The sequence below is a fragment of the Vulpes vulpes genome, chromosome 2 (assembly GCF_048418805.1).
Source record: "Vulpes vulpes isolate BD-2025 chromosome 2, VulVul3, whole genome shotgun sequence".
Taxonomy (NCBI): domain Eukaryota; kingdom Metazoa; phylum Chordata; class Mammalia; order Carnivora; family Canidae; genus Vulpes; species Vulpes vulpes.
The window spans coordinates 114,183,529-114,203,757 of NC_132781.1; the positions used below are offsets into that span (position 1 = coordinate 114,183,529).

Consider the following 20,229-nt stretch of genomic DNA (forward strand, 5'->3'; position numbering starts at 1 on the left):
CAAAAGTTTTAAAAATATTTGGTCATAAAGGATCATAGATAACAAAAGAAATGGAGTCTTCCCCATTTAAAAAAAGCTAAGGTTAATGTTTTACTGCTATTTAACTTTCTTTAAAGCCTTCGAAATTCTCTGTCACTCTGGTTAGATACTTGAGTATTGTTTTAAAGTAATCAGAGAACTGATAAAACAACAGAAGACAAAATCTTTGTTTTTCTAGGCATATTACTTAAAAAGGTAAACAAAAAAAATGTTTTACAATCTCTTATCCAGAAAACTTTGTCCTTTAATAACAAAGAGAAAATCAAATTCTAATTTTGTACCAGTTTACTTTTGTTATTAAAATTCATTTAATTAAATTCATTCCAATCTTAGCCAGTCCTGACCACACCTACAATTCCTCTCCACAAGCCTTAGAGGCTTTAATTACATATAGTAGAATTTTTAACCCTAAACACCTTAATTATGAATTATCTCTTATATTAGCATTTAGTGGATTGGCAGATTTATGCTTTTTATAATTTCCAGAAATGCGTGCTTTCTCAAGCAAATATCTCAGCACGGCACAAAAAGTATTTACTAATAAATCCAAGTATCTTTAGTTCCTCTGTAAAAGGAAGACAAAAATGGATAAACCAAAAATGGATAAACCAAAAATTTAATAATTTTTCAGTATTTTATCTCATTTGGAAATGATCTAGATATTTAACGACTATTCATCAGTTAATTTCACTTACTTAACTTTAAGGTTTCAGGTTACCAAAAAGATTAGGAAAATTATTTTAAAAATTCCTCTAAAAACTTTTATTTTGATTACATTTATTTAATTCACTTGTTTTCAGCAATTAGTTCAGAAGTGTCCTAAAGTGAGACTGGTTATTTTTTTTTTCTTTCTGACAAGTTTTTTAATAGTAAGAACTTATTTGACTAGTAAACCCAGGCAGAATAAATGTTGTAGGTCTGCATTATATTCAGTTTTAAGAGGGCTAAAGACGTGTCTATTTTAATTAAGCCCACAAACTTAAATTAGTTTTAATGCTGAGTATGTTCCCAGTCATGTGAACCTGAAAAGCATTTGAGTTCATTTCTATTATATTTCTGGAGAATTTTAGGAATACTTTATATAAGTGCTTACTTTTCTTGAAGCCAATTAAATAGAGCTCCTTTACAAATTAATTTTAGCATTAAAAATACCACACATCTACAACACACATTAACAGATGTAAACAGAGAGACTTTATAAGTTCCATTTAAAAATTACTGCCGCGAAAAAATGAGTGGGAAATATCAGAAAGGGAGACAGAACATTAGAGACTCCTAACTCTGGGAAACGAACTAGGGGTGGGGAAAGGGGAGGTGGGCCAGGGGTGACTGGGTGACGGGCACTGAGGGGGGCACTTGATGGGATGAGCACTGGGTGTTATTCTATATGTTGGCAAATTGAACACCAATAAAAAATAAATTTACAAAAAAAAATTACTGCTGTGAATCAGGTACAATGCAAAGCTCACTACTTATAAAGAAGTTGGTTCTAAGTAGGTATAATAAGATTATCTGCTCAGATGGCTAAAGCTTTTTACTAATATTTGTGTAGGATACATCTATTTCATTTGAGCTGACACTGAAGAATTTGCATAGGAATTTTGAGAACACTTTTTTTTTCTGGTGTCCCAGATGATTGACCGCAGGTCACTGTTTGGATGGTGGACTTGTAGGGGAGTGTCATGTGGGGAGGGTCCAGGTGTTATGTTAGGTCCCTGCCCTTAGAGCTGTCCTAGCTGAAAGGGCTGTATCTTGGTAGACTTTTGCTTACAGTTGTCTTCCAAACTCCTTTCGCAGTGCTCAGTTCTGTTCACAAGCTCAGTCAAACTGGTGGCCTCCCAACCCATTTTCTACCTTTTATTTAATCTAATCTCAGGAGATATTCCATTTACAAACAGGGCAGCTAGAACAGTTTGGGTGACCTCATTTAATGTATGGAATCTAGAATGCCATAGGAAGAGAGCTTCCAGACTGGCTTTAAAGTCTGCCACAGGTTTATCTTTCATTGTTTGCATCTTTGAATGATAGGCCAATCAATGTGGGCTTGGAGAACTCTAAGAATGGCAGAGTAGCAACTGATCTTTTAAAAGCCAGCTTTTTCTGGTCTTTGAGGGAGCCATGTTGAAAGGCAATGATTTTGGATATCATCCTCAGGGTTACACAATCCTGCTTCTTGCATTTTTCTACCAACATACATAAGCTGGAAAAGATCTGGAAGCCTGGGGAGAAATGACCCCAAATTGTTCAGAAACTTTTGTGTACCTTCCCCTGGGTTGAGGAGGTCCTTAATCTATGGCCCTTACTTAGTTCAGTCTTTGACCAAAGAATTAAAGATACCTGAGGAAGGTCTCCTGTAACCTTGAGTAGCTTTATTTTTAAAAGTAGCTGTTTAAAAAGTAACTGGAATGGAAAGGCAGTCAGAGGACCAGTAGACCATGAATGCTCAGGCAAAGGAGGATAGAGTGAAACAAAGAGTCACATCAGTTTTATCATCTTTATTTTGGGTGCCTCTTGCGTCTTTAATTTTTCATTAGCCTTTGCAATAATTTTTTAAAAAGCCATTTTGGAATCTTGAAGCCTTTTAAAATGCATTAAAAATGCATATAAATTAAAATAGGTATTTCTGTTTATGTATTCCACTCTTGTTTCAAATGCATTTCTTAAATGAATGATCTTGTCTAATTGTTCCCCATAATAGCCATTATCATCCTAGGTTATCTTTAGTAAGATTTTGCCATTTTGTAGTATTTATAGCTTCCAGGACCAAAGTTCGTAGACATAAATAAGCAGATGTGCTTGCAGGTAGCATGCTTAACTTTTTAGAATTTAAGGATTCTTTTTCTTTTTTTAAAGTAAGCCTCTTGGTGTCAGGCTAACCCCTAAGGTGGATGTGCTGCTGCTGAGCTGGGGACGGTGTGGTATTTTTCAGTGTACCTTGCTGCATAGAAATTTTATCCTAATGTAGGTATCTTTGAGTTAGGTGGCGAGCATTCTTAACAGTGGACACCTACCCATTAGCAACAGCCTTTATCTACACAAAACAAGACAAAAAGTATGTGCAGCTTAACATTGTAGAGTAGTAATCAAGATATTTTATTACATCCTGACCCAAAGAAGGCCCCATGCCAAACAAACAAACATGTGCACCCTAGTCTGTCAGTAGTAACCAAGAGATGCTATCGCATCCTTGCCAAGAGAAGGCTTATATACTGTGGCACCAATTCCCACCCTGGAACCTTGCACTGGGGAAACAGCTGAACCAGCAGACCTCAACAAATGCAGACTGTGGACTTAGCAGCTCTACTTAAGCAGGGAACTGCAAACTGCCATTAACAGTTCCCCTGTGGATTCTGGGACAGAATTAAGGGCTGGATGTTTCCACCAATTAAATGAGAATTGTGGCTTGAATTACCAGCAGCTGCCTATGTACGACTGATTGAAAGCCAATTAGATCAGGAGCTTCACACAGAGAGTAGAACTAAGAGGAACTTACCCATGGCCCTCAGAAATGGGGGGGTGGGGGCGCTCAGAAGAACTCAGGGGTACCACACCTGGGTTTCTTGTTGTGTCTGAATGCTGTCAGAAGTTTGCCTTGGATCCCATCCCTGCCACCAAATCTTTTAAAAATTCAATTGAATGAATTTAAAGATCAAATTAGTTTTATTCAATGATTTAAAATTAGCATCCTATCTAGCTAATAGAAAGGAGCTCCACAGAGCTGCATAAAATGGAAGGTTTTTATAGGCAGGAAGGAGGCAAGACAAAGAATGCGTATTGTTTCAGGCAAGCCACTTTCTTTTGGAGGAAGGGTGGTGGGGGCTGGTTTATCACGCAGTTTACCTCACTAGTACTGGCCAGGTAACTCCAGGTTGACTGGTTAAGTCACATTGCTGAGAGAGGCTGAAACTGCAGTGAGGTTAGATATTACATCTTGGTTTGATGATGTGGGTTTAGCTCAAGTGATTCTGTTTTGCATCTTTTGTCTTGTTTTTTAACAAAAGCAAAGACTACATTGCATTTACGGGGATTATGCATACACACTGAGGAGGCTTTACATGTGGGACTCTTTGCAAACAGGCAGTAGTTGAAATTATGGGAATATATGTGAGTTGTAATAAGCCCACTAAAGAGGTTCAAGTACCAAACCAAATCACCCCCCAATCTTAGGAAGTAGAAGAAAGATAAGTGACAAAGGCCCCTGGGGAGGGAAGTGTGGGGAGGTGGGGGAAGGTGGGGGTAGAAGGTGATCAGAGCAGAAAGATTAATGCAGAGGGAAGAATTTCAAAAAAGAAGGGACTGTGTATTCAGAGTGGTGAGGGGTCTGACTGGGCTGTTTATGAGGAATAGAAAGAAGCATCTAGTGAGAGGATGAGGGCCTTGGTTGGGTTACAGAGTTTTGAGTGGCAGGTTGGGTAGACTCAGTGGTTACATAGAAGTCTGTCAGAAAGCATGTGATCATAGGGCTCAAAGGTCAATGGAGGGAGAACTCTTGGGAAGAAGGAAGCCAGACAAAAGGCAAGAATTCATGGAGGAAGATTTTGGAAAAATGAAGAGGTTAGGATAAATCACAGAACAAACTGGTAAAGAGAGGGGCACTTGTAGGACATGAAGTGAAAGCTGGAGTCACGAGAATGTTTGAGTGCATGTGCATGTCACCACAGGAAGGAAGGGAGCTTTCTCAGGCTGAAAATGACAGGGACAGGAGTAGGAATGAGCACCAGCAGACTCAGAAAAGGCTGAAAGGCACCTGGGTGCCTTGGCGGTGGAACATCTACCTTCAGCTCAGGGCATGACCCCAGGGTCCTGGGATGAGTCCCACATTGGGGTCCCTGCAGGGAGCCTGCTTCTCCCTCTGCCTGTGTCTCTGCCTCTTTCTCAGTGTCTCTCTCGTGAATAAAGAAATAAAATCTTTAAAAAAAAAAAAAGGCTTGAAATGTCAGCAGTGAGGGTACCAATAACAATTTAGTACAAGACAGAGCACAAACTGTGAGGAGCCATCTAAGGGCCAGAGTGTGAAGAGGAAGGTGGGATAAGAATTTGCCAGGGATAGAAACCGGCAAGGTGAAAACAGCCTTTAGACAAATAAATCGAAATAAAATGACAGTATACCTTCTGCATCCACTTTATAAGGATTAGTATTTAGCTAGAATATGAATAAGCTCTTAAATCCTAAGTGTGTAATAGGTTAAAAGACATAAGCAATGATTCTCCAGGAAATTCTATTAAAAAAATTTTTTTTCTAGAAGAGCAGTTACAAATATTTTGATTAAGTAGATGCTGTCAACCAAAGTAAATAAAAATGTTTCTGGAAGTCATATTTTCAAGGAAGATTTTACATAGAACCTGCAATGCTACCTTCTTGGTATAAATTTCTACCTTTCTAGGACATATAGAGTCCTAGAAAGGGGAGTTTTATTAGTCTTCATATTCTCAGTCATTATTCTATTGATATTTGTGTGAATTCCACAGGAGGAAGAATTTTAAGCATGTTTTTCTTCTAGGCTTCTTGTATATTAGCATCACTTTGAATGTACTGGCTAGCCTAGAGCTACTAGCTTTTTTAAATTAATAGACTATATTTTTAGGGCAGATTTACGTTTACAGAAAAACTGGGGAGTAGACATTCATTCCTCCCTGCTAGCCAGAGAGTTTTTATGTTTAAATCTTGCTTTAGTGTGGTATATCTGTTACAACTGAAGAGTCAATATCGATATATTATTATTAACTAAAGTCCATCATTTCTATCAGCGTTACTTTTTGTATGAACATTATATAGGTTTTGATAAATGTAGGACATGTATCCACGATTACAGTATCATACAGAATTATTTCTCTGCTCTAAAAATCCTCCCTCCCTCTCCTCCACCCCCGGCTACCACTGATCTCTTTACTGTTTCCATAATTTTGCTTTTTCCAAAATGTCATATAGTTGGAATCATTCAGTATGTAGCCTTTTCAGATTGGCTTCTGTCACTTAGTTATATGCATTAAAGTTACCCCATGTTTTTTCATAGCTTGCCAGCTCATTTCTTTGCTGAATTATATATTCCATTATCTGGATAGACCACAGCTTGTTTAAACATTCACCTGTCGGGGAACATCTTGGTTGCTTGGAGCTACTAATTATATCTGCTGTACTCATTTGTTCTTCTTCTAATGATAAGGCATTATTAAAGAGGCTTTCAATTAACAAGGCGTTGGGGAAGGGGTCTAAGATGGTATCATATGAAGATCTTGAATTTGTGTCCTCCGCAGACAGACCAAATCCACGGTTGCATGGGGATCATTTCCCCCTGAAGAATATATGAAACTAAATGAAGTGCTCATCACAACAAAGGATAAAAGGACCATGTTGAGATCAATGAGAGGCAACAGAGGGGGTGCTCTCTAGTTCTCTCTCTCTAGCACTCTGTATATTTGAATATATAGGAATGTAGAATATATTTAATACAAACAGGTAAACTTGATTTAGAACACTTAAATTTTTATATGCATGGTATTGGCATCCATTTGTACTCTTGCTCCAGACCTTACAGATATTAGGGCCATCCTTGCTCTGACTATAATACAGATTAATGCTTTCATTCCCTGTGTGATAAAACAATGGTAATATACACTATCCCAGGCATAGAGCTAAATAGTTTAGGTGTATTATTTCATTTTAATTTGGACCAGCTCTTCTGTGTTCTCCAGGGAGCACTTCCCACTCCTTCCACTGACTCTGTTAGAGTATATCCCAAAGAGTTTAATTCTCTCCAATTTCCATATTGTTACATTATAATCTTGAATATTACATCATTTATTAAAGATACTTGACAGAGGATACTCTGAAAGAGGTACTGGTATACTTTGTAATAAATAGTTGTATTTCTTCAGACATTGTACGTCCTCTCGTATACAATTTATGCCATTAACTTACTAGCCTTTGAAGATAGCTAGGGAAAAGGACGATAGTTCTCTTCCTTTTATCTGGAGATAGAGTCTATATTCCTGACCTCATGTGCATATTTGCCAAGTTCTCCATTTTTTTTTTCAAAATCATTACAGCTTTGATAAGATTATTAATGTCTCTAATGCCATAAAGTCTGCATTCATCCAATTACATGAGCACATTTGGCAACTGTTCCCTTATTTATTCAGCACTTGGCCATATTGAATAGTGGTTCTCACTAAATAATTTCCCAAGCTCTTTATTTTCATTCTCTTATTAAAAAAGAACTATGGTGATTCTTAAGGAGAAGACAGCATTGAGGGCACATTATATTAACATATTTTTTTTAGTCTACCTTGGCAATTCCCCCCTTCACTAATTCTAGAATATTCATTCACAAAATATCACATAATATTTTAAGAGGACATGTTTTGACAGCCCTAGGACTTTAAACTTCACTAAATGACATCTGTCTGCAAACAGCCCTGTGGGAATTATACAACCGGTTTTATGAAATCTGTCACTTTCATCTTCTATTTAACCATCTTTCTTTCATATCATGAATATAGATTTTTATTCTAAGGATGCTTGCCTTTTTACATCTTTTCAGTTTTGAGTCTTTTTTGAAATAATTATTCTATTTATACAATTTTGATTACATACTTTCAAAAGCACTTCTAATCAGAAGACACTACTACTCTGTGCCTGCGCCATACTTTCATCAGAAGGTTTACGCATGCCAATTTCAATTTAGGTGAGCTACAAAAAAGATAGCATCTTGCTTTATATCAAACACTTAATCTAAATTTCTGTGCCAGCACTACAAATAGCAATACTCATTTTGATCTATCAATGGATCAGACTTCTTCAGACCTCTTTGAAATGGATGCATTGCCTAGAGTGCAGTGAAATGGATGCACTGCCTGGAGTGCAAGGCCCTAGCTATTCCTTATAATTTGGGGATCTGTTCCTCAGTAGCATAAATCTGAAGATTAACAAGTTCCCTGGGAAAATATTGAGAATCTATACCATATAAATATAAGGTGATAGAAAAACCCCTGCCTTACAACTTTTAAGTCACATTAATATTTTCCCTAATTATAAAATTACACCTAAACATACATTAAAAAGTGGAAAATACACAAAGTACTAGAAAAAGGAAGAGAGTCATTCCAAGTTATATTATTCAAACGTGCTCAGAGGTGGGATTTTTGAGTATTTTATCTTCTTTTTGCATCTCTCTTAGTAACTAATAATGTAGTAACTAGTTAACTAAATCTAGTATTAACTAAATAGTAATAAATAGTAAATTAAATTTAGTAGTAACTAAAAATCTTTAGCAAAGTAGTTCATTTTCACATGAAAACCATAGATTCTAGGGATACTTGGGTGGCTCAGACCATTAAGCATCTGCCTTCAGGTCAGATGATGAACCTGGAGTCCTAGGATTGAGCCCCATATTAGGCTCCCTGCTCAACAGGAAGCCTGCTTCTCCCTTTCCCTCTGCTGCTCCCCCTGCTTGTGCTCTCTCTCTCAAATAAATAAAGTCTTAAAAAAAAAAAAAAGAAAAGAAAACCATATACTCCTTAAACTTGCCTTTTATGTTAAAACTCAGTCTGTTCCTGAGATCACTTTGTGCCTGAGAATATATATCTCAACATGCATATTCACATATATCATACATAGACAATAAATGTACTAAGTTATAAATGTACTAAGAGCTGTCATTTATAGAGCATTCACTCACTACACTCCAGTCCATGTTGCAGGCAGATTACATATTTTAGCTCAATTACTCTTCATAGCAACCCTATGAAGTAGATCCTATTATTATAGCCATTTTATACATAAAGAAATTGAGGTGACCCTAAGGGGATAAGCAACACATCAAAGGTGAAACACCTGGTAAGCAGGGGAGCCAGGATTCAAACTCAGGCGTTTCAAGTGATGAGGTCCATAGGCCTAACTGCTATATTGCTTCTCAGTAGAGACCTGTTTTAAAACAAATTTTAAAATTCACAAAATGGAGTCCTGTTTGTACTTTGTTATGGAAGGAAATAATTTGTTAGTTAATGCAAAAAGACCCCGTGGGACAATTAAGCCAGTAAATACCAACTAAGTCTGAGTTCCTGTTGCAAGGTACAAACCTCTAGCAATTCAGGCACATTATTTCTGAAATGTACTAATAGGTCTATTAAAGGCAGTGAATTTTACTAATTAGAGTTTACAGTAGAAATATAAACAAGCTGTAATGAATGAGTTTGCTGGTGTGCAGAGAGCAATACCCACCATTTGCTTCAACGTGGATGGAACTGGAGGGTATTATGCTGAGTGAAGTAAGTCAATCAGAGAAGGACAAACATTATATGTTCTCATTCATTTGGGGAATATAAATAATAGTGAAAGGAAATATAAGGGAAGGGAGAAGAAATGTGTGGGAAATATCAGAAAGGAAGACAGAACATAAAGACTCCTGACTCTGGGAAACGAACTAGGGGAGGTGGAAGGGGAGGAGGGCAGGGGGTGGGGGTGAATGGGTGATGGGCACTGAGGGGGGCACTTGAGGGGATGAGCACTGGGTGTTATTTTGTATGTTGGTAAATTGAACACCAATAAAAAATAAATTTACTATAAAAAAAAGCAATTTCTTTTCCCCTTCCTCCCCCCACTCCATAGACTCCATATTTAGATATAAAATGTACACATGGGATTATCTGTTGGGTTTGAGACTGTGTCCTTAATGAAAAGAGAAATAAACCTGTTGTTGTAGGATGTTTAAATATATAGCTCACATGAGAAGAAAGCAATAGATATAATCCCCCAGATTCATAATTGCTCCAGCCTTCTAAACTGCAGACGTACCTAAGAAATTGAGTGTTGGTGTGACCAAAACTGGCAGGGGGTGTGTAAGTAAGTACCCAGGTGAGCCCACCATCCTGTGCCCACCAGAAGCAAGCTCTGCCCCCACCTGGGGTGCTCCTTCCAGGCACACGGCTTGGGCAGCTCTGCCCCCACCCAGCTCTGTGTTCTTCCAGACAGGAAACCCCTCCATTTCTACATGACCACAGAGCTGGGAATGTCAAAAAGGCAACTCTCACAGGTTGTAATTCTCAACTAAAACCTTACCTTTGGGGGACAAGAAGCAGAAGTAAAAACTTCTAAGGGAGTTCACACTCTGAAGGGGACCCACAGCCACTTCTAATACTAGTTAAGACTCAGCATGTCAAGGGTATAAGTAAAAATGATGGGAGACACAAAGGTAGAGATTCAAAGGCAACATCTTGGTTAAATTTAGACCAGAATGATTTAGAGGTTTCAGCCTTGAATACCACTGAAATTAGTACATAATAGCTGAAAAAATTATTTTTTTCTAGTTCTTGGATTGGCAAAGTACTTAAATATTTATATTCTTATATACGATATTTACTTCCTTTCCTCTTTACCAGTATAAATCATTTTTACAGCTAAATTTGATATAGCTATTTCATAAAGTATATGAATACAAAGATATTTCTATATTAGTGTCTCCCTACAGCCATCTCATATTTTTGTAAAAATATAGGGGGACCAACTATACTGCCCCACCAGCCAAGTAATGAAAGAGATTTGTGGGAACTGGAAAATCCAGTACTTTGTACACAAACATACAGAATTCTTTGCAAAAATGCTAGACTATTTTGAATTTTTGAAAGTACTAGAAAAAAAATGAAAGTACTTGATATGTATTAAGTGATCTTATAAGAATATCATAAATACCATTTTTAAAGCACCAAAGAAAACAGCTAGCTATAGAACTTTGCCCATCTATCTACTAGTGTCAGCATTGATTATTGTGTTCAGTTGTCAGAAAATCACAGCAAAGCAATACATAACTGTCACTCTCTTGTTTTTATGGTCTGGCATATAGAACAGCATGCCACAGGTATATTTATGAACTGGAATGTTGATAGATAAAAGTTATTGAATGGTATACCAAATACTTTCTTGTTAGGGAGAGGTTCTGCATGACTATTCAATGAAGTGCTTCTTCCAGTGGCTCTAACGTCATTGTACTCTCAAACCCCAACTAAACTTAGTTTACTGACAGGATGGAAATATGCTCAGTGTTTTTACTGCTTTATTAACAAAATCAGTGGATGATGGAAGGTCACTCATAGAACTCACTCAAAAGACCACGAAGCCTTGCTGAACATTCATTCTATGAATCAGTCTATTTGAGCTGATACCAACAGAGTTTGCAAGAACCTTAGCATGTTTCCTACTGCAGGAAACTGGCTAAGCAAGTCAATCTTCTATAAATTTCACTTTTCCAAGGAGTACTTGACAAAATGCTAGGTTTTTGCCACCTGCATACACAAAATGAGAAAGCTCAGTGATTGAACTGGGGACAATAACCCTACAGGTGGTCAGGCTCTACTCCTTTTTTTCTATTCTTTTCTAAAGTCAGAGATGTTCTTTTTTTTTTTTAAGATTTATTTATTTATTCATGATAGTCACAGAGAGAGGAGAGAGAGGCAGAGACACTGGCAGAGGGAGAAGCAGGCTACATGCACAAAGCCCGACGTGGGACTCGATCCCGTGACTCCGGGATCACGCCCTGGGCCAAAGGCAGGCGCTAAACCGCTGAGCCACCCAGGGATCCCTAAAGTCAGAGATGTTCTTAAAGCAGGTCTGCTTGAGTTCAAAAAGAATAAGATGCATGATTCAGAAATAATATAGACCAATCAAAAAGTTATTCTTTGGCCACTCAGAGTCTGCTCAGAACAATGCTAAGGCACATTCTGTGGCCCCTAATCCATTGTGACATTTAGTCCTTTGCAGGATTAATTTAGCTGTTAAAGCAGTCACATTCCAGACCCTTGGGAAACAGAGGTATCTGCCCTCAACCAATAGCCATGTTCTAGGAGCACAACCAGGAGACCACTTAAATGGAAGGAAGCCATCTGACCACTATTGTAGAACCTTCTTTGGTGTGTCATGGTGGGCCATAACACCGACATCCTTTGAGGAGGGTTCCAAGAGGAGGCTCATCTCTATTCTTCAATTTTACTTCAAATATGCACTGTTACTAGACAAAGACTCTTTGTAACATTTTTGCAAGCATCACATCCTCTTATATGTATTTTATCATCTGGGAAGCACTGCATGGATCTTCCATGCTCTAGTTGTTAATGTCATCTTTATTCCCAAAGGAAAACAATAAAATGTATGGTGAAAGTCAGGGGGTGTTGAGGCCACTAAAGGGGAGTTTAGGCAGTACTCCTCATTTCTCAGAGGTTGAGACTGGGGCCCAGGGATGGTGTGATTTATTGATTGCATAACCAGTCAGTGACAGCACAGAGACAAGAATTTCTACTTCATGGATGCTGTGCCAGGAGCTGCTGATAAAGTCTAAATCCAGGGCAGATTGGAGCACCCCATCCCCCAACACCCTTACCACCTTCAGTTCTCACTCCTCAAAAGAATTATGTGCATCAGTTAATGTCTTACTCGGCATTAAGGGAAGTCCACACTGTTGTATGTTGTTCACAAGCCCATGTCCCTCCTCACTAGCCTGCTTTGTGTTTTCTTTCAACTCATGACCAGAACAGATAGGACAGCATTGGAGGAGACCTAGCTCTCTGCTTTCCTTTTTGTTTCAAGAGCCACCAGGACTGTGAGGGCCCCTTTCCTGAGAAGTATCTGCTATTGTTTCATTTTTGACATCATGTGAATTCTTCCTTTAAGACATAATGAAAATTAAGAAAGGTGGAATTACTTATATACATGTCCAGCACCATTTCTTGAAGAGTATCTTTTGCTCCTTTGTATTGCTTTTGCTGCTTTTTCAAAGATCAGTTGACTATTTGTATAAGTCTATTTCTGGACTCTCTTCTGTTCCATTGATCTGTTCTTTTGCCAATACCACCCTGTGTTGATTATTGTAGCTTTACGGTAAGTCTTAAAATGGGTGGTGTCAGTCCTTCAACTTTGTTCCTCCCCTTCCATTTATTTATTTATTTATTTATTTATTTATTTATTTATTTAGTTGCAATTCAGGGTCTTTTGCCTCCCTTTGTAGACTTTAGAATCAGTTTGTAGATATCCACTGAATAACTCAATGGGATTTTGTTTGGGATCTCACTAAATCTGTAGGTCAAGTTGGTAAGAACGGACATCTTGATAATATTTAATTCCTATTTATAAACATGGAATCTCTCTCCATTTATTTAGTTCTTCTGATCTGCTGAGGTTTTTTGAGTGGATTTTAAATTGTTTCCTGTGACAACAGCTACCAATTAGCAAGCACATGCTGAGTGCTAACCCTGAGCCAGCTTTCTACATATATCATCTCATGTCTTACTCATGAAAACCCTATGAAGCAGAAATATTATTCCTCCATTTTGCAGATAAGAAGACGAAGCTTAGGAGATGTTAACCTCTTTAAGATCACAAATAGAGGAAGCATGAACTCGGTTCTCACTCAGTAAGGGCAAAGCCCCTGGTCTTGACCATTACTCTGAGTCTTGTCCTTCTGGGTTTATTTCTACCAGACCCAAAGTGGAGTCTTCAGTGGGCAGACTTTTCTTTTTGACAGTGGTCCTGCAGGGTTCCAGGTCAAAGGCTGGCCGCCTTCATTCAGCTCTGAGCACCCCTCTTACAGCCATTTATGAAAGTCTGAGTCTATTATATTTGTATTTTCTTTTTATGACTGGGACTTGGGATTCAACTTTTAAAAGGTTTATCCATCCTTCAAAATGGGATTCTTGAAACACAAACCCTAGGACTGCATGGTTTGTATGTGTATATATTTATTATGATTTCATCACAGAGCCATCTCATTGGGCTCAGAGTGGACCCAAAAGTTTCCTGAATGAGTAGATTCCTGAGACTTCCAAACCCTCTAGAAAAGGGCAGCACCATCTAGCAGTATAACAGGTTTCCTCCATCCTGCCCATCCTAACTGGACCTCTAGACATGGGCTGCCCTTTTCCCTGTAAGCAGCCCACATTTTAGCTGGTAGTCACCCAAATCCAGCACTCCAACTGAAGCAAAATGCCATCATAAATAACCAAAGATGATCGATTGGCTTTTTTCAGTGCCCCTGGCTTAATATAAAGTTGAGAATTAGAAGAGATTGTTTTAAAAGATTTATTGTAGAGACATAAAATCTTTTAGTAGGATTAAGTGTGGATCCAGGATGCTATAAATCTCCATTACTATTTAATTAATAATCACTGTGATACTGTGGTCATCTTGGAATGCTCAAGGGAGTAAACAATGATTGTGCCTATGATATCTTAGACTTTTGCACCGCATAGATTCAGCACCCAATCCTTCACACCTAGGTGCAGAACTGATTTAAGCCTAAGAATGGGTGGGACTACTCTGCCCAGGGTTGTGTAGAAGTTAGGGTTAGCCTTTTGCCTCTAGTCCTAACTGACAATATATAAATTTTCAACCTTTTTTTTAAAGATTTTTTTTATTTATTTATGATAGACTGAGACAGAGAGAGAGAGAGAGAGGCAGAGTCACGGGCAGAGGGAGAGGCAGGCTCCATGCCGGGAGCCCGATGCGGGACTGGATCCCGGGACTCCAGGATCGCACCCTGGGCCAAAGGCAGGCGCTAAACTGCTGAGCCACCCAGGGATCCCCAATTTTCAACTTTTATAGGAACTTGTAAGCTTCCTAACTCTTAAGAGGATCCCTTCATCTGAGCACTATTATAAATGGTCTTACTTTAAGCTTTTATATCTTTCATTCTTTCCTGAGTACCTAGGCGATTCCACTACTGTGTGCATACAGGCCATCATAGTTTTATGTTGAAAGGTAGTTAGAAGCTGTCCAATGAGAGCTAAAGGAAATATGTGCTATTGATAAAACAGATATGTACAGATTAGACAAATGATTAATCTCAAGTTATGTGTGAAACAGCAATGTTAAGTTAGGACTTCTGTCAGCAGAGTATTTTGGCCTATCTATAAGAAAAAGGGACCCAACTAAAGATATACAGAACTAGTAAATTAGATCAGAGGTCAACCTTAGAAAAAGCAGGACAACACTTAGCCTTCACTTGAACCATTGAGGTAATAGCCACAATATTTGGTTTCCCAGTAGAAGTGGCAGGCAGTGTATGTCACTGTCAAACCAGAACACCATCACTTCGTATGCACCAGGGCCTTGGTCAGTCTCACATCAAAACTCAAAGGTTAATTCTGTTAAAAAATCACCCAAGTGAGGCTTTTGGGTGCAAATTCATGCACTGACATATTAAATGTCTTCACACTTTAAGGATGACTAATTCTGTGGTTCATGAGGGCTCTCACAATCAAGATGCTCAAAATGTCATAAATGTACTTTCTAAAGAAGTATTGTCTCACATAGTATGAGTACCTCAGGCTCATTGCAATTTTAGTCACTTCTGATGCTCTAAACACAACCTAAAGACCACTCAGCCTTGCTTTTGGTGGCTGTCATTCAAGGGGGCCAGCTCTAATAACAAGCATGGCGTCTTCTGTTAGGAGCAATATGCTAGCTCATCAGCTGTGGATTGAAACAAGAAAAATCAGGACTGGAAGGAAATAAAACTATACTTAATTGTAAGGTTTCTGAAGGCAGGACTGTGTTTCATCATCTCTGGTGGATGAGGCAGGAATGCACGTCCCCACTCACTCCTCCCACAGTGCCACGCTCATAGAACATGTTCAGAACTAAGTTTTGAATACATGCTTCCAAGTCCTGCCCCCAATCGGAGCCCTGATTTATATTCTCTACCATCCTACACACTATCAATTTCAATAGGTATACAGTCAGCACCTATTAAGTGCCCAACATCATCCCATTGTTGGGTGGGCAAGTCCAATTGGACCCTTCCTCAGACTGCCCCATTTGCTGAATCATAGCATGCAAGTATCCCAGGAAATGTTACACATATGCCTCCCAGATGCCTCAAGCTTCTTGGTGTTCAGAAATGCTATAGATCAGCTAAATTATTTTTTAAATTTTATCTAAATTCAATTTGCCAACATATAACACCCAGTGCTCATCCCCTCAAGTGCCCACCTCAGTGCCCTTGACCCAGTCATCCCATCCCCCCACTGTCCTCCCCTCTGTAACCCTTTGTTTGTTTCCCAGGGTTAGGAGTCTCTCATGGTTTGTCTTCCTCTCTAATTTTTCCCCAGTTTCCCTCTTCCCTTATAGTCCCTTTCACTATTTCTTATATTCCACATATAAGTGAAACCATATGATGATTGTCCTCCCACTGACTTACTTCACTCAGCATAATACCCTCCAGTTCCATCCACGTCGAAGCACATGGTGGGTGTTCGTCCTTTCTGAGGACTGAGGAATATTCCATTGTATACATACCTCTTCTTTATCCATTCATCTGTCAAAGGACATCATGGCTCCTTCCACAGCTTGGCTGTTGTGGACATTGCTGCTATAAACTTTGGGGTGCAGGTATCTCAGTCTTTCACTACATCAGTATCTTTGGGGTAAATTCCCAGTAGTGCAGTTGCTGAGTCATAGGGTAGCTCTATTTTTAAATTCTTGAGGAACTTCCACACAGTTTTTCAGAGTGACTGCACCAGTTCACATTCCCACCAACAGTGCAAGAGGGTTCCCCTTTCTCCACATCCTCTCCAACATTTGTTGTCCCCTGTTTGTTACTTGTAGCCATTCTCATTGGTGTGAGGTGGTATTTCATTGGGGTTTTGGTTTGTATTTCCCTGATGGCAAGGGATGCAGAGCATTTTTTTCATGTGCTTGTTGGCCATGTGTAGGTCTTCTTTGGTGAATCTTCTGCCCATTTCATGACTAGGTTGTTTGTTTCTTGGGTGTTGAGTTTGATAAGTTCTTTATAGATCTTGGATCCTAGCCCTTTATCTGATAGGTCATTTGTGAGTCTCTTCCCCCATTCTGTAGGTTGTCTTTTAGTTTTGTTGATTGTTTCCTTCGCTGTGCAGAAGCTTTTTGTCTTGATGAAGTCCCCATAGTTCATTTTGCTTTTGTTTCCCTTGACTTCATAGATGTGTCCTGCAAGAAGTTGTTGCTGCAGCCAGATTCAAAAAGGGTGTTGCCTGTGTTGTTCTCTAGGATTTTGATGGATTCTTGTCTCACATTTAGATCTTTCAACCATTTTGAGTTTATTTTTGTGTATGGTGTAAGAGAATGGTCTGGTTTCATTCTTCTGCACATGGCTGTCCAATTTTCCCAACACTATTTATTGAAGAGACTGTCCTTTTTTCAGTGGATAGTCTTTCCTGCTTTGTCAAAGATGAGTTGACCGTAGAATTGAGGGCCCATTTCGGGGTTCTCTATTCTGTTCCGTTGATCTATGTGTCTGTTTTTGTGCCAGTACCACACTGTCTTGATGATCACAGCTTCATAATACAGCTTGAAATCAGGCATTGTGATGCTCCCAGCTTTGGTTTTCTTTCTCAACATTCCCCCAGCTACTCAGGGTCTTTTCTGCTTCCACACAAATCTTAAGATTATTTGTTCCAACTCTGAAGAAAGTCCATGGTATTTTGATAGGGATTGCATTAAATGTGTAAATTGCCCTGGGTAGCATTGACATTTTCACAATATTTATTCTTCCAGTCCATGAGCATGGAATGTTTTTCCATCTCTTTACATCTTCCTCGATTTCTTTCATAAGTGTTCTGTAGTTTTTGGAGTACAGATCCTTTACCTCTTTGGTTAGGTTTACTCCTAGATATCTTATGGTTTTGGGTACAACTGTAAATGGGATTGACTCCTTACTTTCTCTTTCTTCAGTCTCATTGTTGGTGTATAGAAATGCCACTGATTTCTGTGCATTGATTCTGTATCCTGCCACCCTGCCGAATTGCTGAATGAGTTCTAGCAATCTTGGGGTGGAGTCTTTGGGGTTTTCTATATACAGTATCATGTCATCTGAGAAGAAGGGGAGAGTTTGACTTCTTTGCCAATTTGAATGCCTTTTATTTTTTGTTGTTGTTACCTGATTGCTGAGGCTAGAACTTCTAGTGCTATGTTGAATGGCAGTGGTAAGAGTGGACATCCCTGTCATGTTCCTGACCTTAGGGGAAAGGCTCTCAGGTTTTCCCCGCTGAGAATGATATTCACTGTGGGCTTTTCATAAATGGCTTTTATGATACTGAGGAATATTCCCTCTATCCCTACACTTTGAAGAGTTTTAATCAGGAATGGATGCTGTATTTTGTCAAATGCTTTCTCTGCATCTATTGAGAGGATCATATGGTTTTGCCTTTTCTCTTATTGATGTGATCTATTATGTTGATTGTTTTACAAATGTTGAACCACTCTTGCATCTTGGGATAAATCCCACTTGGTCGTGGTGAATAACCTCTTAATGTACTGTTGGATCCTATTGGCTAGTATCTTGGTGAAAATTTTTGCACTCATGTTCATCAGGGATATTGGTCTGCAGCTAAATTATTTTGACAAATTTTTTATAAGTGATCTCAAGACAAAATTGGTTCCCTGAAATAACCTAAATCCATTTAAAAAGTAGTCCTTGTTTTCTTTTTTAAAAAGCTGATTTGGAATTGTTTTGTTTTTTCCTAGGAAAACCTCTTTTTTGTGATGGAGTATCTCAACGGAGGAGACTTAATGTACCACATCCAAAGCTGCCACAAGTTTGATCTTTCCAGAGCAACGTAAGAGCCTTTTAAAGGGTTTGGGGTTTTTCCACTGTTCTTATCAAGTACTGAGTACCCATGATACCCACAGAATATTTCTCCCATGTGGCACTTTCCCAGGTCAGGGTAACCCTCTGGGGACATATCAAACAAGGTAACTATGTTCCCAATTTGTGAAGCTTAAACTGGAATGCATTTTGTTTCATTTCTTCGTGTTTTGAAATCAATGACTTAATTTCTTAAGAAACTGCCCCAATTCACCACACTTCTAAATAAACACAGAGGCAAATATTTGCCCTTTGAAAAGAAGTAGTCAAATGAAACACAGATCTTAAAAGGTGGTCATGGGGATGAAGCTTCAACTAAAGCTTTTAACTAAGGCTTTAACTAATGGGAAGCTCAATGTGAAGGTTCCAGAGGCATGAGTATTAGGAAACCAGAAGAGGCTTTTACTCCTTGAGAATTACTCCTTCACCTTCTTTGGCATCAAGTGAAATTGGGCAGGCTGCATTTAGCAGGTGTGAATTCAGCTGAGTCCCACAGAATCCCCTGCCACTCTTCCTCCTGTGGGCCTTGTTTCCTCAGTGATAAAACCACTGTGACATTCAGAAAAAAGAAAACTGTGCCACTAGGCCCACTTAAAAATATAGGTACATGCTAGCTTTCTTTGCCTGATGCTCAGTAATCTTCACTAGCCCCTAATGAGCACTTTGAGTAGTTTATGCTGAGCTGGGTTGAAAGATGGACTGGTCCTACCAGCTCCTACAGAAACGCTAACTGAAACGGCTTTTTGTCAAAGCCAGGGGCTAGCATACCACTAAGCTCATCACCTCCAGGAACCATAAGCAAAGTGCCCAGAGATATTTTAATGGGATTTCTGCAGCAGAGAAATCATCAGGCAGTTTTTGTGCTAAAGGATTCTCAGTCCGCCTTCCTCACTACCTCTGGAATGCCATCACAGACACACTGTCTGCTGTGCCTTCAATGCCTCCCAGGTGTCTGTCATCACTGGAGATGGAGAGCAGCATCTCACTCCTATCTTCCAATATCCTAGCCTCTGCCTTTGGGCTGCATTTCTTGCCCATAAACAACTCGGGTCTATGTGGAATGACTCTGAATGCAGGTCTAAGAGCTCTAAGCAGAGTTTAAAATAAAAGGGAAAATTATTTTCCCTTAATACTTACACTATTACATTTAATGTCCATGTGTGTTTTATTAGCAAAAAAAAAATGAGTTTGAACATTAACTTTAATGTATAAAAATAAGCACTAGTACAGGTAAGACTAACTTAAGGTACCTTCTTTGTTTCAACCTCTCAGTGCTGGGGCTGCACCTGTAGAATGGATGACGTCTCCCTTTTGTTAGGACTGAATAAAGTGATGTACAAAGTTGTGTGTACACACGTGGGACAGTACTTGACAGAAAACTCACTATACAAAATGGGGATTTTATTTTGTTCCATTAATGCATCCATACTCAACTTTGATTTTCCTTCCTTCAGGTTCTATGCTGCTGAAATCATTCTCGGTCTACAATTCCTTCATTCCAAAGGAATTGTGTACAGGTAAATTTTACTCTTTGGAAACACATACTGAGATATCTGGATTTCCCTATCCAGTTAATTTAGCCACT

At 38.9% G+C, this 20,229-nt stretch overlaps 1 protein-coding gene across 4 annotated transcripts in view; it reads left to right on the forward strand.

The window, feature by feature from the left end:
* PRKCQ (protein kinase C theta) overlaps positions 1-20,229 on the forward strand; it is a 173,126-nt gene that overhangs the window by 117,994 nt on the left and 34,903 nt on the right. For all 4 annotated transcript variants that reach the window (XM_026016774.2, XM_072749605.1, XM_072749604.1 and 1 more), the window contains 2 exons: positions 18,524-18,615; positions 20,099-20,161. In XM_026016774.2, the coding sequence (XP_025872559.1) occupies positions 18,524-18,615; positions 20,099-20,161 (155 nt within the window). The remainder of the gene's footprint in view (positions 1-18,523; positions 18,616-20,098; positions 20,162-20,229) is intronic.